General features: G+C 31.2%; 1 protein-coding gene across 6 annotated transcripts in view; it reads left to right on the forward strand.

Annotated features, from left to right (window-relative positions):
• Positions 1-24559, forward strand: part of LOC121120399 (uncharacterized) — a 386468-nt gene that overhangs the window by 330711 nt on the left and 31198 nt on the right. For all 6 annotated transcript variants that reach the window (XM_040715266.2, XM_071889102.1, XM_071889103.1 and 3 more), the window contains one exon: positions 16569-16949. In XM_040715266.2, the coding sequence (XP_040571200.2) occupies positions 16569-16949 (381 nt within the window). The remainder of the gene's footprint in view (positions 1-16568; positions 16950-24559) is intronic.

The following is a 24559-nucleotide window of genomic DNA, read 5'->3' on the forward strand; positions in this document are numbered from 1 at the left end:
CCTATTCAGGGCCACTTTTTTTACTGATCTGTAATAATCGTACACCTATAATTGGCTAAACTCATGATATTTGGATATATTGTAGAACAATGAATATAAAACTCATATTCTACACAATATGACACCCTTTGGCCTCAATAAGGTGCTTGAATGAACCTCAATATGACAACTATAACATAATAATATAGACTAGCTCAAGTTTTGTCAATTATTTTCATATTGCATTTAAAAGTCTTAATGTGGTCATTCCAAAAAGTTACCACAATCTCCAAAGAAAAGTGATTACTTCATTATCTTGAAGGGGTTTTTATACTGCCTTATAATAAATTCCACGGTTTTATAGTGTCTTTTTGAGGGAAAAGGAAAATATATAATTAGATCGGACCGGACCAGGATGAAGATCGATATTTTTGTAGACCTAATATTACTATGATACTAGTCCATACCAAAGTTGGGACTAAATTAGCAAAATTATAACGGTCTGAAATCGGTGTAGGATTTCCTACCGTACTCAAACAATAGTAATTATATATTTGTTTAAAGTGTAGATGGTTGCTTGCTCGTTTTCTTGCTTGCCACTAGTATGTAATTTATCCAATGCAAAAATAAATAAACCCTTCTAAAAATCAAATAATAAATGTTGTTGTTTTTTTGCTCCCCAAAGGCTCTAAAAATATATTAATATCAAACTTAATTCTATATAATTAACACTTTTTGTCCTCGACACATATGACATGCGATAGCAAAGATTAATTTATATATTTTATATTTTTATATATATGGGAAATGTAATACCATAATTTCTTCAAATTGATTTCTCTTCTCGGAGAGCTTTTTTATAAATATTGTATTGAAGTTGTAAAAAAATATGACCTAAGCCGTTTTAATTATTATTCATTAATTATTGAGGAGTGATCATCTTTGTATCTTTGTAATGTGCTTATGAACGAGAAACAACAAAGATTGAGTGGGGAGTTATCAGGGCCTTAGTTTTTGACAGTTTTTGAAAAAAAAACAATGAAAGAAAAATCAGAAATGTATAGTTATTCACAAAAAATGGAAAAAAAAAATTCAAAAATTAAATTTTTTGGAAAAAATATTTCAAATATTAAATTTTTTGAAAAAAAAAATCCAAAAATCCATTTTTGTAAATATTTTAAAATTCATATCTATTTACAAAAATTTTAAAAATCTACAGGGTTTAACATGAAATAAAATTTTGAAAAAAATCAAAAACCTAGAGTTATTCATATGAAAGTAAATTTTTCGCCAAAAAAAATTAAATATTAAATGTAGTATCCTCTCTTCCATCATTTTTCCCGAATCTCCTTTTATAACAAAAGAAATCTTTAAAAAAAAAATTCCGCTATTTTCGTGAATTTTCATCCTGACCAAAAAAAATCAAGTAAAAAGCAAATATTCCTTACTTTTTGGGAGGGTGGCTACAGCCCATCCAGTCCACCCTGCGGACACCATTGATTATAAGTATAAGTTCTTGTTGGAGTAGAATTGATGATCGACAACGAAGTCATTCATACCCATGCCATTGTTTAGTACGGAATGGGATGCTAAAAAACGTTATGGCCAGCTAAACAGAGCGGTTACTTGAATCAAGACAAAATAAAAATAAAATGAATTTTTTCCAAATTGAGTGTAGATTATATCCGTCAATTTCATTTAAAAAATTTAAAAAAGGTGCTAAGCTACAGCTAAAATTCAATGGTATCTTAACTCATCCCAAAAATTTGAATACAATGTCTATGATTGACAAGAATATGTCTACGAAATATTGGATTGTGTATATATGAATTAAACTACGAGGAGGGAGTACCAAATTGTAGTAATTCAAAAATGGCGTATTATTACCTCTACGTCATCGTAGAACTCTCATATTTCATGTCAATATTTTAAACCCCTCCCCCACAATATAATCCTGTGGACGCTCCTGATAGCAAAATGGTATTTTTTTACTATTATTTAAAATATAAAAGAATTGGAATCGGTATCAGGAATTTTTAATAGAACCACACAAAGATCGAGATCTTTTTTGGAGTCGTCCCATCACTAATTTTTACCCATAGAAAACGCTAGAATTAATCGTCAATCCCCGTTTGACGACATCAGGATCTAATTGACATCAATATATATTTTGTATGATGGTTTATTTTTCTTCCTCTGTCTGATAATTAAAATGTTTGGGAACCATTTGCAATACCCCCATCCTTTTGAGTTGGATGTCAAAAGGTATTCTTAAAGCAAATATTCCCTAATTTAATAAATATTTGAAAACATCAAAAGGTATTATTTGTATGTACACATAGTCTTCTTTTTTTTCATGTGTAAATAGAATACTACTACCTTATTAATATTTGCAAAACGGTCATTAAAAGATGCAAATGAATTAATTATTCATTTCATACTTAGATTAGAATATTTATGAACAAATATGGAGGGAAATAAGCTACTTCAAGAGTAAAGTTGCCATTAATTAAAAAAAAGAGGGAGTTTCACTAATTATTAAGTTAAAATTACTCATGGATTTCCACATTTTATTCGGGGAAATTGATTCTAATCAATTTTCTCTGCCTAACTAGATACACAGATATATATATCTGTAATTAAGGAATACAACAAAGAATAATCTTTATAAAATATGTAAAATTAAGGAAAGGGATTATTTAGGAAATAGGGAGGTTGAGTGATCGTGAAGAGTATTAAAGGGAAATTTTCCATTAGGAAAATTAAAAATTGCTCTTGGTTTTTTATCGTTGTTGTTTTTCTCATCAGAAAAATGTCAACTAATTTTCATTCAAATAAACAAGATTTTTATTGAATAATAAATTACCTCGTTCCCCAAGTTTTATTTTGATATATGGATTAAGATTTAAAGTGTTTCTATCCTAGTTTTCATTTCTTATACATAAATATATTAGAATTTTTCATTTTACTTTAAAAGAACATGCCCCCCCCCCTTCACACATATACAAAAAAAAGAAGGGGGGAATTAACCTGTCAATGCCCCTCTGATTTAAATATATAACTGTTATGGACAAAGTCCTTAGTGTATAGTGTAGAGAGTTTGTACGCTAAAATGTCCAGTTAAACTGTTTCATTTTGGTGACAAAATGGTAAAAAATCTGGAAAATCTGTTATACATTCAATATTCTTTAAAGGCAAGATATCAATGCTCTCTTTTTGACACACATTTGGGGTCACAACACTTTGGTAAGATTGATGGAATACATGATGTCTGCTCTATTTGGTGCATACTACAAATCAAAAAATGAAGGATTAGGAACTGAGAGGATCCAAAAAAGTGGTTGGCATGAAAGGAAGAAAAATCCTAACTTCATCAGTATCTTAGATGGTAAGATCAATAATGATCTCATCAGTACGACATGCTACTGATGTTAATATATATCTGGGAGCCAATCAGAAAAGATTACCATGAGGATCGTGTTCTGAAATCCTTAGTCAGTTCTCCAAAACTCTCCCAGACAACCTTAAAGGAAAAAAAGGCTGGAAAGGTCCAACAAACTCCCGATGCATCTCAAATACAAGAAGACAACTCTAAAAGAAATTCTGACAGTTTATTTGTGATGGTGATATCAAATATCTTATAATGAGGCTTGTGCCAGGCTTATACACAGAGTCGAGGCTGTGATCAAGGCTAATGAAGAACATAATATATAATAAAACAAAGTTAATAGAAATACAAGGTGATATTATTACGCATGTACGACTGATGTTTGACTTCCACTACGCTTTTTAATAGTGGCATCATAGAATATGATTGGTTGCATGTTTTGTCATAATCTGTCTGCCTTACCTAGAAGTTTGTACGACTCATACGCCGATTACATGATGGTCTAAGCTTATATTTATATTAATCTAGATAAAAAACAATGCTTGAAATATATCCATATTATTGCCTTTCAAATTTAATTGTGATACGCATATTAAGTAAGGCATTAGTCTTTAAATTTGCAGTTATCAAACCGAACATACTGTGCTATAGAAAAGCTTTCAGACTAAAATGCACGAATTAAACAATCATGCTTAATTTTGTATACATTAAATATCATAATAATTTTATGAAAATAATATTTATTAATGATATTATGGATAATTGATCTTGAATATGATAACCGTAGGCAGCAATTACAGCTTCCAGGCGGCGGTTGAATTTGTTACAGATGCTTTTGATATAAGGCCTTGATATATCAGCCTACTATTCATAGACAGATGAGTCCTTTAAGCTCTGAGCATTTAGGTTTCAGATTCTCCAGGCCTGGGACTATACTTGACACCAGATACCATCATTCATGGAATTTAAATATGGTGATTGGAGACCCTAAATGTTCTCATTGATGAGGAATTTAGCACGATCTATACCATTTTTCACCATTTCTGCTGTCAGGCTCGTTACTTTTTGGGCTGGTTGAGAAACCAACACCAGCCTCTTCGATGTACCTTGCCAAAGTGGACCTTGAAAATATTGACGTACATGACTATCACCATTATGTAGAGATCTGGCTGCTTTTTAAAGGCTATGTTTACTGCTTTAATAGTCAATTTTCTTCAAAGACCACTCTTGGAGGCTTCTTCCAGATCCTCGCCTTTATCCACGTGCTCTTTGATACATTAGACGGTTACCTTTCAGCTATATTTGGCTGCAATAGCTGATTCTTGGTACATTCAGGCGTCAAGCAAAGTTGAAATGTTGCCTTGTTGTCCTTGCAACATGATAATAATCTCTAAATGTTTTGGATTTAATATAGATAAAAAGAGATGATACCGGACTTTATGTCAAAGGGAAACATAATCAAATTCAGGGGCATTTACAGGGTGTGGTTTAGAGGGGCTGTAGCTCGCCCTTATTAAGAAATTTTAACTTTTTACTAGTATTTTTTTTCTTCATTTTAGTAAATTTTGCACTAGAACAAAAAATTGAATAATTGAAATTTTTTTAAGTAACTATGGAGTTTTGAATTTTTCTAAACAAAAAAACTTATTTTTTTGTAAAAAGCTTTGGGTCTTATCGTTCTTTTCTAAAAAAAAAAAATAATATTTTTGTGAATAACTATGGATTTTAGAGAAAAAAAAAATAATATTTTTGTGAATAACTATGGATTTTAGAAGAAAAAAAAATTACAAAAAATGTAATATTTGAGATGTCATTTTTAAATTTATTTGCCTGAATATTTTAATTTCTGCAAAAACTTATTCATTTTGGATTTTTTTTTTTTTAAATTTAATTTTGGATTTTTTTTTCCAAAAATTTAATTTTTTGTGAATAACTATTGAGTTTTGAAGTTTTTTAAATTTTTTTTTCTTTTATTCAAGGAAACCAAGCCACCCACCCGCCCCCTAGATTATAATCCTGCAGACTCCCACAAAATTATTGTAGCATACGCAGTCTTATTATGTGAGAAAAAATATAACGAAGCTTACTTGCACGACCCGCTACACCCTGTATATATTATGACGTCATGAAAGGAATTTAAGGATAATTGTATTTGCATTAAAAAAATTGTACATGTCAAAACAATAACAATAAAGGAACAACGGGGTAGACTTAAGTATATACATACATATGTAGTCTATGCATGTAGATTGAATTTTTATAGTGATGCATCAAAATAAAAAAGGGATAAGAAAATAAAAAAGGCCATTGTCCTTTTTAAATTGATTATATATGGACATGCTCGATATATATAGATATCTACCTACAGATCATATCCAGGTAAAAGAACATGGCAAGCCACATTTACAATAACAAAACAATATTTCAACCATTCATCACCGATACACTTCTTCAGTTCTTCTCAAACTTTTGTATACATGTTATGCGAATGTTCTTCTCAGATAACATTGGCGAATTTAATCCTTTCCTTTCTTGAAAAAAAAAACATATGAAGAGTTCTAAGTTCTTAGATTCATATTGGAACATATGAACATATAAAGTTAACCAAATTAAAAATCAAAAGACCCTGAAATTAAACTACGCTTTCACTTGAGGATCATATGAATAACCTCTCTCAAATATTATTCAATGAAGCACAAAATGTTTATACATATTAATTTCATAAAGCATATATTTAAGACTTGTATACTAAAATTGTACAGTTATAAAACCACACAAAATCTAGTAATTTTAAGCATGTTACGGGGCAGGATAGAAAGTAATGTATATCACCAATGTTATATTATCGTAAACTATATCCGTGATTATGATACATTATGGTACAAATGAGGTGGAATTACCATTGAGATCCTTTTTTCATATTTTTGAATCCAATAAAGATATATAATTATGACATTTCCTCCCAGTTTGAGGAGGACTGCTTTAATCCGTTATACAAGTATAAAATAGTCAATCCCTTTATTTTGTATTCAGGCAAGAAAAACTTTAAAAACGACGGCTTAGTGTAAGTGATCTCTTTAACAAGGTTTACTATTTTGTAAAAATTATAAATCTGAAAACTGGATATGATCGATTGATATGATATGACTAGAATTTGCATGTCCTGACTTTTCTCGTCATTTCTTTTTTGGCTGATGACGGATATGGGATCAGAAGAGGATTACAAATCTTTTGCACGGTCTCTGGATACGGATGCCAGTCACATTTGATACCTCTCGATTTGAAATCTCCCATCAAATCAGACAACAAAATCTCCAGTACATTCAACACATCTTAAAACCCGATATATTTTTAAATAAATCCATTAACAAGATAATTATTTACTCATTACAAGTTTTAATATAAAACATGATACTACATAAATGTTTCGTGTCTACTAACACAAACGTGCATTGTATGCAATTTGTTGTTGAACCTTTAAATCAAAACGTATATAGCTGAATACGTCAATTTTTAATAATCATTTACCTACTACTCACCCTTATTTTGAAACATCCAACGCCCTCTAAATGAGATAAAATATTGATATGTAACTTACCTTATAAGCAAAATGTCAAGATCGTTCAAATGCCATCGTGTGTGTATTTAAATGATGATGATGTTAGAAAATGAGAGGCATCCATTATAAGCAGAAACAGGGGTGCAAATTGTTTTTGACAGGCAACAAGAATCTTACTTTTCTTCTCTCTTCCCTCCTTCACATTGTCAAGAGATGACCTGAGGTATTTACCTAAATAGCTAGAAATATAACTTTTGTATAAAATTATTGCAGTTTTATAATTTTTTCATTCAAATAAAGAGTATGGTGAATAATTTTGCCGACACTACATATTTTTCCTTTATATCTTGAAATTGGATACATAAATTCAATAATCGCTCCTTTTTAATAATAAGCAGAGGTATGTCAATTATGCATATTACTCTCTGAGGTCAATACCCTCTGATAAATGGAAGGGAAGTCAACAAATTGGATCTTATTAAGTACTAGGGGGGACTCAAAGTCGTTCCGTGAGCTGAGGGATGGAGTAGAACGCTTCTCATTGGCTTTTATTCATCAAGCAATGTATTAAAGCTCTTTCATGCATTTATTAAATATATGCAATACAATATAAAGTATAAGGATTCCGACCTAACAAAGATACAAGACATTTTTCCTGAATTTTTATTTTTCAACATAGGTCTCCTTGTAACTCTACAAACTTATTCCAGCGATGGTCCATCTCTGTAGCCTGTCCAAATAATAGTTAGCGTTTTTTCTTGTCAAAATAGTTGTTGACAAATGTGACTGCCTCTTCATTTACCAAAATCTTTGTCTTCTGAGCGACACTTTTTAGATAAGGGAACAAAAAAAAGGGGGTAGATCTGGTGAGTAGGTTGGATGGTTGGGATTTTCGTCTTATCAACTTGCAATCCATTTTCACAAAAACATTCACATCAACTCACTAAAACAACATTTACATAAAAACTGCACGTTCAAAATGGCTGAAACTTTGCTGATACAGATGCTAGATGGATGAGACTAGCTTTTATAAACGAGTGCTCACGTTGAGGTCGGAAACTTTTCTGACACCCTCGGATTTGTACAATATAATTACTTTCAGGAATATCATGTAAAAGAGTCGTAGCATGCGTCTCTCACGATCTCCAATAATATATAATTCGCGTTGCTTCACTTAGTTTTTTTTTTCTTTTATTAAAAGGTTGTAATGATTGAATTTCAACCTTCTGCATACGTTGTCTCCAATTTTGAGATAGAAAGAGAAAATATGACGTCCATGTACAATTGAAAACCACATCCAAAATCAAAACGACTGGTAGTTTTTTTTTTTTTTTTTTTTTTTTAAATTATATTATTGTTGAAAACATTTTCCTTTAAAAAATGGATTCTTAAATTTTTACCACCCTTCTCGAAAAAAAATCAATACTGAATTAAAAAATATTTTTTTCTTTTATATGGATAAAATGATTTATAATCAACGTTTTTGACAATATGTTAATCCCCCTCTCCAGATTAAGAACCACTGCTTTTAAAAAATAAAATAAAAAAATCCGATCTACCTTTTTTGCAAAGTTTGTTAGAAATGCATTAACAAATGATGGTATGTTAATAATGGTTAGAACTGTAAAAAAAAAAGTATTGAATTAAAAAGCACTTAAAGTAAATAAAAAAAATTTAATTGGGAATCTGTTTAATACTTTTTTTACTAAAACCTTTTCATTGTCATATTGATTTGACGTTAAGCAATGCTATGATAGAAACATCAAATAAAAATGAATAAGTATAATTAAATGCATCTAAGTGATTCAATGTCAAACTTAGTTATGAACACAATGAAAATTAGAGATCAATTCGTTAATTAATTTCAGAGATATGGACTCAAAAATTAGCAAAATAAAATATATTAATCAAATTTACTTAATCATGATCAAAATTCGTCTTAAGATTAATTAAAGCATATTTATGTCAAAAATGTAAATTAGATGCATATTAAGCGAGACATTTTTAGATATATGACTTTCCAAAAAATTAGCTTTTAGCATATATTTTTTGAAATTTAGTCTAACCAGTTTCTTAGTTAACTAAGTTAACCAGTTTCAGAGTTTAAATAAAGTCATCCCCCCCCCCCACCCCCAACCTGATATATTTTTAGGGCAGCTCAGAAATTTAATGACCTTTTTCTTCAAAAAATGAAATTCTTAAATAAATAATTATGTATGTTATTGTGTTGTTTTTTTTTTCAACAAAGATGACTTTTTATAAGAGACCTCTATCCCCCTTCTTCTCGGGATGGAATTATATCTGGTTAAAAGCCACTTCTCTACAATAAAAATGTTCTTAACTGAATTTATTATAATTATTTCACATTTATTCAGCATTTTTTAAAAGCTCTAACAATGTTTTTCATTCAATAGTACAGCATAAGTCTGGCTTCTCCTTCTCCTCACGTCCCATCCTTGCATACGAGGGTTGTCTGAAAAGTTTTTGACTTACCAAAGCTACAAGAATTTTTTTCTTAATTTTTATTTTTTAACATTTTACACACTTTTCCCCGAAATCTCTATAACCCGTCCAAATAGTGCTCGATGTTTTTCTCTGCAAAATAACTGTTTACAAGACAGTCTTTGAGATCAATTATTCCGAGTTGGATTGACTTAAATGGATTAAATTTTAATACAACAACCATTTGTATGTCTCCTATTGTTTTAATATATTTTAAAGTTACACTTTGGAAAAAAATGGCAGGTCAATACTTGACTTTGTCCATTCCCACAAAGAGACTCATATCAACTGACTCAAAGGACTGTTACATAAAACTGTAAATCCAAAATGGCTGAAACTTTGGTGAGTAACTCTCAAAAGATGCTAGGTAGATGTGACTAGCTTTTATTTACACGTTGAAGTTGGAAACTTCTCAGAAAACCGTCGTAACATCATGATAAAATCTCTACACCATTTCTCCAAAATATATAGGAAAAAGACCCGAAAGTAGCAGTTAGTTATCCATCACGTCATTATTATTTCTAACTGTTTGACTCCTCTCTATTTAATTGTAGGGATATTATCATTTTGGACAGATGTCATTAAAGAGTTATTGATGATGTTTTGAAGATAGGCAAATGATAATGGTTTTTGACGAAAGGTAAAGCTAAGAAATGAGTCTTTTCTGAAAGAATTGTGGGAAAGGCATATACAAATACATACATGTACTATATACCTAAATACAAGCGTATATATAACTTCTATTGGGCCCAAAGCTTTCTTTCTGTTTTATTTATTTTTTGAAAAAACTGGGATGTGTATAACTATATAATATTTATTTTTAAAGTTTCTTGGGAGGAAGAAAAAATATGTATATACGTATAAAAAAGAAAAGCGAGATATCCTAGGATTATCTGATTTACATGGATCATCTTCCACGTTTATAGAGGGCGCTGGTACGTAATAAATACATAGATATGTATAGGGGAAACAAAAAAGTTATATCTATGAATGAAGATATTGAAAATAAATGTCATTTTATTATAAATAGTCATGAAAGAGGAGAGAGTCCCTCTCTGTTAAAGAATTATTCTTCTGCTTTACTTATCTCTCTCTCTCTCTTTGTATGGTTGTTTACCTATATGTGTGTATATCATCAATTATTAACACTTGCGTTTAATAAATGACTTTTTCCTAAAATATAATAATATTTTTGCTTACTTCTTCTTCTTCTCCACCTCTTGTTGTTATTCAAAAATAAAATGAAGATACGAAGAAAGAAAAAAAACACGGCTTACTAAAGAAAATAGGAATTTCACCTTGGAGCACTCTAACAACTCCTAGCATCATTCTGTCTTGACAAGATAAATTATTATTACAAAGGCCTCTCTTGTTGTTGTTGTATTTGATGGTGGTGGGTGATGATGATGATATTATAACCTTAGACACATTCTTAACTTTCTCTCTTTTCTGCTCACTTCCATATATATAAAGAAAGCATTAAGAATTTAATGAAAACTTTAGCTGATTATAAATATATACAGTCAAACCTGGTTTAACAGTCACCTAATTTAAACGTATCACCAACCCAATCGGCTATATTTATTTCCCACGCAAGAATTTCGTAACAGAAAAAAAACCGTATTAAACGTGTCCCTGAAATTATTGGACAACTGTCACCTATATAATATTAACAGTGATTAGTGTTGGCTCAGTCCTAATACATACTGTATAATCCCGCCTTGCAGTCTTTATTGTTTTATCGGTCGAATCATTTTTACCATTCAACGGTACTAAGGACCGATATTTCGGTCTTGCAATCCTAGAGTCCTAGCATTCTATATAGCTATTCTTCACTAATATCTATCATTGATTAATAGAAAATGAAGACAATAATAAATAATAACTAAAACGTGAATTAAAAATTTTGAGCTTCTTCCCGCTTTATTTTGACAATAAAATTAACGTAGTTAGAATTAACCGATGTAGATGGTTCCAAAGGGTTTTCTGGCCAATCTTGGGCTCCCGGGTAGTGGAATAAGTGCTCACATCCCGGTCTAACTCAATGATTTCCATTATTTGATCAACATTTTCGACGTCCATATTACCAGAACGGAATCGTTGGAATAACCACTTTGCTGTTCCATTGGATATTGTATTGGGTATAGAAACAGTCTTTTTTTTACTTTCATTTTGGAACAATCTAACATCCAACTTCCTTCACAAAGCACAAAATTATAAATGAACTTGTTTGTCTGTTTGTTTAACCTTTAAATATACATTAAGCTCTTCTTGATGCAATGAATTCGATATAGCTCACTAAAGACATCCACCGAAAAACGCTCAAATTTTTTTTAACATAATAATAGGTTATAGCTTACTGTAAACTAAACTTCAGCTACCTTGTCTCTTCAAACAAGTTATGTTGAACAGCTGAAAGTCATCTCAACTGTTGTACTTACCATAAAAGACCAATAAGAATCGGTCCTATGACAGACAAATTTTATTAGAACTGTACTGAGGGGATCGCAGTCTCTTTACTTTTTTTTAAACTGATTCAACATTACTAGTGATACATAAAACATGTCCTGACTGTATGTAAAAACAAAATAAACCTAAAATGAACGTGGTAATACTGTAATACTTATATTGTAGTATCGTCCATTTTCAAATTATAGTACGTAAATTAGTTTCATCATTATTTTTTTGTTTCATTAATACAATCAATGGTTTAGTTAACCCATTGTTTTTTTAGGTAAAAATACATTATAACAATAATCCTTTATAAAAATGAATATTACACAAGATTTTTTAGCTTGAGAACCATTAAACTTCTAGAAATAATTTAATTTGAAATTATACATTTATATGATCAAATTAAATCTAAGAGATTAATACATATATTGGTCCAGAATAGGTTCCATTTTGAGAGTCCTCCGGAAAAAAACTATGCAAATTACTTACTTACGACTATGGGTACACCTTTTGTAGAAAAAAAACATAGTTACAATATTAAATAAGATGAAACGGTTGGTGATATTGTTATTTTTCTTACATTCCGTTGATTACTTGTTAGATTGTTGTTCTGAGAACATGTACCTCAAAAATAAAAATGAAATATATCTCAACTACTTTAATTAATTTATTTTTCTTTTATATACATAACAAAATTATAATATATGTATATTTTGTAATAAGATTAAAATATTGCAATCTTGTTATTATAAATGTTGAAATACATCCAAATTAGAATACTTTTCATTTTTATGCCCCTCAATAATATATGAGGCAGCTGATGAGAACAAAGGTCTTCAAATCGATAGTACCACAAGTTTTGTTCCACCTTTTCTTTTTTTTCTAAAAAAGTTGCATCCCTACTTATGAACTTTGGGTGTCGCAAACGTTTTGCCTCATCGAAAAAGTACTAAAAGTACAACTCTCATTATATAGTTGGAGTAAGCAAATAGTTGATAGTAAGATTTTAATCATTTAATTCATTTTTTTAAATAAACATTAGCAAGAACAGTACCAGAGATTAATTGGCGAGTTCATTTTGATTTTTTTTTAAGTTATCAATTTTTAACAAAAGTTACCAAATATCGATTTAAAAAAATCAAAAATTCCCAAAAAGGAAACCATTTTTGTTCTTAGAAATGAACGAAAAATATTGACGATGTATTAACCTAATGAGCAATATAATGTAAAATATAAGAGTGATATAACAAGGTTTCCGTTAATTGGGGACTATGTATGATGGCTGACAATCCTCAATTGCATTGACATGACATATTTTTACTGTTTGTCTAGGGTGCCTTAGAACTTTTTTATCAAGTCACGAAATATATGGCTGTATGAGTTTTATCCAGATGTGAAATATTATTGGATTAATACCTAGTTTATTGAATATACTAATTTTTTTTAAAATCACATTGATCGAGCCAAGTATCCTCTTTATTGGAAATCAAAATAAGGTCCCTCAAGGTTTAAGGTCATATATAATCAGAAACTTCCCCACCACATTGACAGTCTGAAGCAGTTCTTAATGACGAGCAAAAAGACTTTTCTTTTTTTTTTTGTAAAAATTATCGATTGTCTTTTTTTTTTAAATTAATTTTAATGTACGTTTCTAGCAATTTGAGCTTTCCGGTTAATGCATAAGGCTTGTCATACTATCTGCTTCATTACTGGTTGAAGACTACAAACCAGATATTTCTAACTTTCCTTACTAAAAGGTATTAACTCCTGAGTCAGTGCTTCTCAAACTCCTTGATTTTTTTTTTTTTTAAATAGACTTTTCGAAAATATGTTTTCGTACCCTCTATTTTTTTGGCGTCATCTTAGGCCTTGTTGTTAATCACTAAAGGAATGTGTTAATTTCGACTGGACAAAGTGTTTTAATCGATAAAGGTTTTTTCACATCCCTTGTAAATAAAGGCCTTCACAACTCTTCAGCTAGAGACAAATATATATCCAATTACTCTAATTTCCGTACACACTGTACTTACTTTTTAACTTTATAACACTAGTGATGTCAAAATTCCTGTCGAGGCGTTGAATCATCACAAATGTAGAAAAGGGTAAAGAAACCACTTGTCTATTGTTCTTCCTTTCACGATTTTTTTAGAAGGGGGATTTTGACTAAGGGCCTTAACAATTTTACATATTTGTAGGTAGTATCAAGCCAAGGCTTCTCCTTTTTTCCCCCATTTTATTCATTTGGCCGTCTTCCAAATCGTATTACCCCTATTGATAGACTCATCGTTTGTACTTGAAAGGCCTCCTCCTTCCAGGAAGAGCCCCATCTGCGAAAAGTGTACCAAGAGGAAGAAAGTAATTCTTCTCTGTCCTGATATGGGATATGGAATTGGTGTCTTAAGAGGATCTTTGTTTGAAAAGAAGAAAAATAAATAGAATAAAGTATTTTCTTTTTTTTTTTCTTCTCTAATGGGCTTCTACTGAAGGAATAATATCCCATAACAAGAGGCAAAACAGTAGTAATAATAATAATAAAAGCTATTACATACCTTTTTTTACATTTGCTTTTGACTATTAGTGCAGGGCCCTTGTAATCGTCCAAAACATTATCATATACACACATATATATGTAATTAGTCAACACAAAAACAATTTTGAACAGAAAAAAAATAAGACTTCTCCAATTTATAAATATGTATCTCATATTAGGGTTTCTTTATTACAGGAAGTTGTTTTTGAACGGTCTACCGGGAAACAAATTTATAAGTTATGGGATGTCGTTTTTCTTTGAAGTAGAGTCCGTTGCTATCATACGTTGGAGTAGTGAGGAACGGGCATTTGCTGCCGAAAACATATGTTTTTCAAAAAATGGATTGACAGGATATTTTATACAACTAAACTAATTTAATTTCGCTTTTGAATTTTTATTAGTTTCAATTGATGAAAATTCGTTTGTTTTTAATTTATAATATACAAAAAAAAACCATTTCTTCAATTTATTTTCATAATTTAAAATTTGCACAAATTCTTGGAACACAAATAACTCCACAAATAAAAGTACTCAAGAGATAGAATTAGTATGATCCGATCTGGTGTTTTGCAAAAAAAAAAAAAATAGTAATAATTGGGATATCTCGTCCCAATCGGGTTATGAAGCAGGATTTCTTCTTAATAAAAAAAAATTATAAGACCTTTGCCAAATCGTCAAAAACAATGTATTTAATCAACTAATTATCAACAGTTATAAAATAAAATATAGTTTCAATTCAATTTTGCATTATTTTATATAAAATATTCATTCCTTTAAAACCTCTTAATGAAAAATTATTTAAAGATAGACAAATAAAAAATCAGCAGTTTTTAAAATACAGATGTTCAGGTTATTCATTGTAGAAAAATGGTGGACATCATCTATTCAATTTTAAAAACTGTATAAAACAAAATTGTAAAATTTTTTTTCTTCAGAGCACCTTTCAAAAGTGTATAAAATCTTAAGGTAACCCTCAGATTCCCTTGATTTGATAATTTCATGCAGTTTGTTTCTCCCACAAATGCATGCTGCATCTCCAGTACTAATGAAGCCAAATTTGAAGTAATTGTCATTGCATGTCCTGTTTTTAGCCTAACAAGTATCTAACCTTGCGATTTTAGGTGCAAACTCAGAGCTGGTGGACGAAGTAGGCTGAGGCTCCATTTTATACTTAAGCGTGTCCAGTTTTTGAGGGGTTTTTCTTTTTAGACAACGATCCATGATGCTGTTGTTTGTTCCGTGTTCTTAGTGAAATCAAATGTATTTCCACTGTTAAATGTTGAAGCAATAGAATATTCTGCGCACTACAGTCATGCTGACCCTGGTGGTCTACAGACATAATTATTATGGTCGATGGATACTTAAGACAGATTTTTACAGTTGATTTTATTTATTTATCGATAATGAATGATAAATTTGTATCCTTTTTATATGTAAAACGAATGTTTTTATGTATTCAAATATATTTATAAATTAAATGCGCTTTGATTTATTTCTAAAAAAAAAAAAGTTGAATTAATTATTTTTTTAGCAGAATCCCTATCACTCACCGTCAGTTGGACCCCAATGTGCCCCGGCACTCACTTTGAGAAATGCTGATCTAGAGACAACGGAATAACTATATTCTAGTATATGGTATACATATATCATAATTATTTGATTAAAAATCCTTAGTGAAGTAAGATTATTTTTTCATTTATAGATCCACATATTATACTTAAATTCTAACTCTTCATAAATCATGCAATGCTTACAAAAGAATTGACAATTTTGAGCCAGAAAAAATTAGCTGATATAATTACCTCTCTCTATATCTTAGAATATGCAAATGCATTCATTGTATGTTAAACAATAATGATAAAAAAAACCTAATCTGTAGTTGAGTACAACACTGTTTCTTCAACCTAAGTCAAGGTCGGAGAAAGTCATGCAAAAAAAAAAAAAAGGAAAAATGTAAGATGAGAAGTGAAAAAGAGAAGAAGTACAAAGTAATAAAGAAAGAAATTGAGCTAGGTGCCCTAACAAAAAAAAAAAATATAATAATAAGATGTTCCTAATTAATTAAAAACTCTTCCTTCTTCTTTAACTCTTATAATTATATTGTCTTGTTATTATTTTCTTTATTGTTGCCTCATTATTATATATTTTTGTTTCAGGTGGATGAAAGCCTTCTAAGCTCTGATACAGGCGGAGAGGATCCTCCTCTCCCACCACCCCCTTCCTATCCTTGGGTACAAATGGCTCTACCAGGAGGGGGCATTGTCTCCGTACCCCTTCAAGACAACTCACGCCTCGACTCTCCGGGTGGGGGGGATCCATCAGTTACATCTGCCTCTGCTCCTACTAGTGGAGGAAGTGGAGGGCTTCCAGCTTCGGACGTCCTCACTGTGAATGCTGGTGAGCCTGTAACGCATTTTAATTTGGATCAGCTCCTGGAAATTGTGCAGAGTTTTCAATTGGACGCAACCATGGCAGGACACGAAGAAGGAGGATCTAGTCGGGATCTACAGGCTCTGGTTGAGCCTTCTTTGCTCGGGGTATGAATTAATTATTTGTTCTAAGGAGGCTCTTAGGAAAGAGGCGAGAAAACCCCCATTGACATATTAATAACTAAACGAAATATATGTAATACTCAAATTATCTTCACCCCTTCATGTAATCTCAATCACAAAATAAAATACCATTGACTACAGATAAGGACTTTCCATTACAGGATAAAAAACTGTAATCTTTATCAACAAAGATTAACCCATTCTCTGCACATGATGTGATACATTAGATTCCCAACCTTTTTATCTCTGTGTAGTGCTATTGAATTTTTTAATTTCTTGCTATATACTTATATTCACAAGATAGTGAACCGAATACTTGCTTTATTACGTATACAATAGCTCCCCTGACGACACACAGGGTTATTTTTAGGGGATAGGCATTAAGGGTATTTGCAATGGTGGCCCTAATTGTTATGTCACCCTAGACAAACTCATCATCCCCCCCATCCCTCCCAAAAAAAGGCAGATTAGCAAAAAAAATCAAAATACTTATTTATTAAAATCCCAGACACGCAGTAAAATGAAGAAAAAATCTTGTAAATGAGTAATAAAAAAACCAAAGGAATAACTAAAACAAATACTTTTTTGTGGGTGCTCATGCCGTCCCTTAACTAATGCCGCTCTGGGTGGTTGACCACATTTTCCATATCAGAAAGCACCTCCGGGTATTTGTCTCGGACACGTACTTGATTATAAGAAATAGGGATTCATCTAAAAAAATGACTAAATAATATTTTCTTTTTTTTAGAAAGGTCATTTGAATATTAAACAAAAAATGTCCACATAAAATATTAACATTAGACCCTGCTCACGGACTCTGACTGGGGAGGACAAGAGCTCCAAGGCAACCTGGTGGACACCCACTGCATTAAATTAGCAGAGTAAATCATTTAAAACGAATAAGAATTAAGGATGTTATATATGTATTTCTCCATCTCTGTCGTTAGAATTCTGGTTCTGAACTTGTGGAACAATTTAGATTGGTTTTGTGTGCGTAGGAGGCATGGGAATGAGGTCTAGTATAAAATGCCATCTATGTAGATAAAAAGTATAAATATATTTTTCAAACAAAAACGTGAATTAAATATGTATGTCAATATAAAATGCTTCTGAAATTGGGTAGTAGAGAGTAAAAAGATTTCGAACCACTGCCTTAGAGTCTCTTTAATTTGTCTTTTTTATTTATTATATTTTTATTATTTTATCATGAACAAATGATTTAGAAAGTAGCAAAGAGTGTACCTAAATATATATATATATATATATATACCGTGTGGAAACTTGAAAATTAGACAATTGGAAAGAAAAAAGAAAATAGTCTGCGATTCTTTAATTATACATTTAACAAAAATATTTATTAATCTTTTTCTGATACAAAGTCAATATCAAACTGATTTATTCTATTCGGCCGCCATTGTCCTCAAAAATGGTGACAAGTCTCTTGGAAAAAGAGTTGTAACAAATGATGTTTGGGTCCATGGCAGTCCAATTCATGTCGAAAGAGGCCATGATGGTTTCAACTTTCGCGTGAAAGATACTACAGGTCCTCTTCTCGATTTGTGGCCAGAAAGAAAAGTATCTTGGATTGACACATTCTTCTGTCCCAGAAAGCAATGTTGTTAGCTTAGAGGGTCTGAGTAATTTTCGCAGTGTGATCTTCCTTTAAGATGATGTCGACGTCAGGGAAATTTTGCTGGGCCCAGGGGAGCAGGTTGGTTTTCAAAATGTCGACGAATTCAATGCCGTGAATCTATAACCCTCCACGAACCAGATCAGGAGAGCCTTTGAGGGTATCTGCATTAACAATGGGATTTTTTCCAGAGCCTTCCTTCCTCACTATGGTCTCGCTGTAGTCTAGCCTCTTCTTTACATTGTAGTTAGTCTTACGAGACATTCCCTTCTGCCTTGCCACCTATGTTGGAGTGTGACCCGCAGAAAGAAAAGTTGATGTCCTGAGCCTTAAATGTCGCTGCGATTACATTTGTCGTCCGATTTAAAAAAATAATTTCGCAGCAGGTGCTTGAAAAACATTGCTACCTATACAATCACAGATAGTTTTAATTTTCTCCACTTCAAAACCTCTCAAATCAATATGATACAACTGTTGAACTTTCAAGTTTCCACCCGGTATATATATACATAGATTTTTTTTTTTTTTGTCTTTTGGCTATTATTGGATTTCAATAAGAATATTGATGGAATTACAGAAAGAGAATGAAACATGTGATTTCGTCTTCTTTTTTGTTCGATGATGAATCAAGTCTCTTTCCTGTTATTATGACAAACATCCTTTGATTTGACTTATATTTTATACATTTTTTTATTCATGAAATCATTATGAATATTAATATTTTTTATTATATACCTTTCATTTACTAAAAAAAAGTAGGAGTAGAAATCGATAAATCATTTTACATTATTGATTGAGCAAGGGCTGAACAGCAAATCAAATTTTGATTTCCCTTCATAGTAAAAGTTCTTGTAGTATTAATATTCTTTCATTTCCTTCATTCAATATTGTATCAATGTTAGGAGAGAGAGAGAGAGAGAGCTTATATCAATGCATTTGAGTAATTAGATTTTTGGTTAATGAGTTCCAAATATGTATGTACTTTTTTGAAAGCCCTTTGATCCTACTCATCTCATATACATAGTATCTGCAAAGATAAATAGAACAGAATAATGGACTTTATAACAAGTAAAAAGAATCAATTCACACCCAATCATGGAAAAAACAAACAATTAAGAACATAAGTTAAATACAAATATATTTACAGCAATGGCTAAAGTTTTATAAAATATGTTTTAGAAACTGGGATCAACTTTTTGTGGTTTTGTAGTTTTTTGTAGTAAATAGGTTTTTTTTTTATTATTTAAAGCCGCTATCAATAATGTTTATTTATTAAGAAGATAATATCTCAGTAGTAATTAATAATTAGTGTGTGTGCTCAAGAAAGGCAGAGAGTCACAATGGGGGTTAGCTCGGGAACTATAAGATAAGTGCTATGCAACAATCTTTGGTTAATGCATTATTAAAGATATCAGCCAGAGGTTTCGTGATGTATCTATCTTGCCCACCTTGGACGCATCCAATGTTAATTGTGAATAATAAACACTCTAATTAATTCCTAATTAATAGATAACTAGAATAGTCATTCGTTAGAGCACAAAACCTCCGCCCTTAATGAAAGTGAGTTATGTCTCTTAATTTTTTCTAAAGTTATGGTGGATTATACATTACTTAAGTATTGGGCTACCTTGACCTAAACCTTTCAAAATTTAATGGCCTGTTACTGTAGCCATATATAATATTGTTACCAAGTTAGATAAAATTACAGCTCTAACTTTTTCCAGAATCCTCGTGACTAACAAATAAAAAGCAAGAGGCAAATATATAATCTTCCTTTCCACTTCGATATTTTTGTTGATATCACTATATTATCCGATTGTCTTCCTAACTCCCAGTTTTACAATGAATACAGATACTATGAAAAATTATTATTATTTTTGTATCCTTATCCTTTGACATGAACAAAATCCCCACTAAAGATCAATAATTTAAATTATAAAAACAAATCAATAAGAAATAGATTTTTCTCAAGTTGTTTAAAAAAAAACATCAAAGATTCCAAAGCTATTAAAAGGATGGGATAACAATCTCCTTTATAAACTAAAATATAAAATTTGTCCAGTTTCAATCTGCATTGTTTATAAAGAAGGGTATTGGTGGGACTTGTTGTAAGGAATTAACTACACGAGCCATGGAAGTGACCCCTGCGTGAAGAATCCAGTTTGCAATATCTCCTGTAAATCTTTTCATCTTGCCTGTTGATGTTAGGGCATATTTTTATATTAATGGTTGACAGTTCTAAGGTATTAGTTAAAGTTGAGGGGTTCATCAGGACCTAAGGCAATGAGAGTACCAAGGACTGAACTTTCCCAAAAAACAGTCATTCAATACCAATAATTACCCAAGGTCTTTATTATTTTAATAACTTCGTTCGATTAAGAAAATATTTTGTCAAAGAAGCCATATCGAGTTGATCTTTAGGGCGCGTATTTGATTCGTTATGCCAAAACGTATTCGCTATTTATGAGTCTTTTTAGCAAGTTGTGGTTTAGATTTTTCTAAAATACTTATGTGTCGAATGAAAGCAGTCCCCAACTATTAAGTGAGGTAATAAGGCGGTCATTGGAGATAAACTGTCGTTTGTCTCACCCGTCAAGGTATTTCTTGGAACATATATATATATATCTTGCATGCTTTTTTGGAAAATGGTGTGTATCTCAAGAGATGGACAATTTCGGAAACGACGATTTTTTCCCAGATTCAGAGTTTTTCTATTTTTTTTACTATTCAACAAAACATACTTGTTGACTTCCTTTGACAGAGTCTCCACATTTTTTTCGAAATTCTCTTTAATGGCATGTTCTTCGATATCAACGAGACCACAATGCCAAGGAGAGTAGTTAAGGATGAGTGCCGAAGGTTGAAGTTTCTAGCTTGCTTTTTAGAGAGTAGACTTATTCTGCTTTAGTTATGTTTAATTTCAATCCCGATGTTCCTTCAAATTCAGCATGTTCAATATGACATTTATTAACAAGATTTGTATATCACTTTGTGATTCTGTTGGAAAAATTGTGATATCATCAGTATCTAAAAGAGTTTTAAATGATTAGTCATTAATTTTTAGGACTTTCAAGAGATAGTTCGAATCGATTCTACAGTAGAGATAGTTAATGGTAATCACAAACAACGAAGAAGCGAGAGGATAACCTTGTTTGCATACCCTTTCTATTAAAAACTTACCCTTCGCATTCGGTAAATCAAGTCTTGAGAAAGAGTCTCTAAGGACACAAGATATCATCAAACATTATTAAACTATTAATTAATTATCCAATTAAGAAGAAGCATAAATACTAATATTGATACTCGGTCTGAGATCCATTTCTATCCATTAATGTTTAGATGGACTACTACCAATTAGTTATAAACATACATCTTAGTAACATAATTAATCCATTAGGGTACCTAGGAAACAAAAGTCAATATATATATTGACTTCTCTATGAGCAACCAGGTAATGAGCTCATGCAAATAGATGTCATATAATACTTTTACCGAGCGTAGAGTCCACTTACACACTCCGTTACATGTTACTTATTTTTAGGGGCGTCCGCAGGATTATATTTAGTGAGGGGGTTGCATGGATTTATAAAAAAACTACAATTCTTTCGAAAAAAAAAATGAAAAATTATTTTTTTTGGAAAAAAATTTCATATATCCATTGCTACTCTCAAAAAATGAAATATTTTTGAAAAAAATTTCAAGGATCAACGACTATTCTGAAATTTTTATTTTGAGTATTTTTTTTCTGATCTTTTTGCTGAACTTGTAATAGTGCTAAGAATAATTATTGAATCAAAATTCCATAGTTGGGAAGAATTGGCTAAATATCTACAGCTTTAGGCCTTTTTCTGTGCTTTCCTTTTAGATGTGTGGTTGCGATATACATGAAAAATAACAACTTAACGAGTGGTTCACATAATATGAAACACTTAAAAATTCATATGACGTCTTTCAATGGATATTATCAATTTAAAAACACACACGACGTCATGATTAGCAATTAATCAATAAAATCGATCGAGACCGAATTTTACATAAATGGGACTGATCAGGATCGATTTTTTAAATGGGACTGATTAAGATTTAATTTTTCTAAGACTGGTCCTTGGAGAAACTAATACAGACGTGGGAAAAAAAGTCCTTTACCTGAAAGCCCTAGTCAAGTCTCAAGAATTTGCTGACAAAGCTCAAGTCCTTGAATAGAATCTAGTTCATGTACTCACTAAATAGAAATACTCTAAAGATTAATTTTGTGTCAGTCCTAGTTGTTGTTTTTTTTATCCATCCCAGTCTTAGAACCGGCCCTTCCGACTGTCGGTTCTTCGGACTGTCCGTACTAGAACTGATTTTTTTTACTGATATGCAGGACTGAACTGGAATGTACCGAGACTGAACTAGACGAGACTCCAGTCTTCGGTACTAAATACCGGACTGGCAAAACACTACTACAGAGTATTTTACCTTCAGTAGAAAATAGAAATCACTTTCTTGTCCATGTCAAGTCTCGAGTCTTTCATACTGTGATCAAGTTGAGCCATAAGCTTTTAAAATATAAACACGAAAGTAAGTCAAGCTGCAAGTCCCTCCCTTTGGAACTTATTTAAAAGACCAAATCAATTTGTTGTTTCAAAAATATATAAGGGATCTGTGATGGATCTAGCATTTTCATCCTATCCCAAAAACTAATCATTAGGAGCAAAAAAATGAAGGCTATGCGTCGCATTTACTTTCACAATGTTGATGGGGTTCTATGTACTTCTCATAAACAACAATTGTAGAATATAAATAAATATAGCCCATGGTCATTAAAGATACAATTTGCGTCTGAAGGGGCATTTAATATAGTAGGTTCGTATGTATATATTATTTTGTGGAATGAATATTTGCAATAATAATAATAAGTTTTCTTGGCAGTGTGTTGGCTTAATAATAAAGCCACTGGGAAATACGTCAGCATATATATCCTTCCTTCCTTCCTTTTGTTGTATGTATGTACAACTATATATATATATATGGAATCAAATTTAGATAGGAATCTTGGAATATGTAAATAAAAAAAACTAAAGAAAGAGAAAGCAGTAGTTAGCCGTTTTATTCCAGGATTTCCTAAGTACTTTTCATATGTAGACTCACTATGAAAAGTGTTTATTTATAAAAGTGCTTAGAATCAGCATACAAAAAAAGTATTCGTCTAGGCAGGTAAATTTTGGTGATTTGAGCGTCGAGAGTACTTTTTGTCGTAAAACATGTAAAATATTTCACAAGTTGTTTAAGATATCCTAATTTATAAATGTCTTAAATCCAGTTAATTACAAAAAGTAAGAAATAGAACGATGTAACTAAATGGACAATGCTCTCGAGATTAATTATTCTCTTGTACCCAATGTGCGTAGGATTGCGTCTCGGTCATTCCTAGAAAAGGAAATTTACTTCATGTATATGGACTGGAAAGACAAGGTCATAGGTCAGATGGAGTCACTGTAATACAATATATGTTTACTTATACTTAATGTGTGCAACTTCATCTGACCAATTAAAGGAACATTAAAAAAAAGTATTTGCTGGAGTACAAACATCCACTTGAGATCATTTTGCCTAAATTGGATTTTATGCTAAATGAAGCATCTTTATTAAACCTACATAAGAACATCTATTCGAGCTTTATACCTACATGTTTCAAAGTGATGATCGATCATTAATTTTTAATGTTTTGTGATACCTTGACCTCTGACCAATCAATATTTAATGGCCTCCTATAGTCACCATTTTTAATCTTTATAAAAAGTTAGATCAAAACTTTTACCGTAATCCTGTTGACAAACAAACAAACAAATAGTGGCAAAAATATAACCTTTGCTCAACTTCGTTGGAGGGAGTAATAAAAAAACAAAGGGGTATGTAACTCACATAGAGGGCACTTGGAAATTCTTTATCAGTATGCGCCATTTTTGTAAACAGCAAGTTA

Source organism: Lepeophtheirus salmonis, chromosome 6 (assembly GCF_016086655.4).
Source record: "Lepeophtheirus salmonis chromosome 6, UVic_Lsal_1.4, whole genome shotgun sequence".
Lineage (NCBI taxonomy): Eukaryota > Metazoa > Arthropoda > Copepoda > Siphonostomatoida > Caligidae > Lepeophtheirus > Lepeophtheirus salmonis.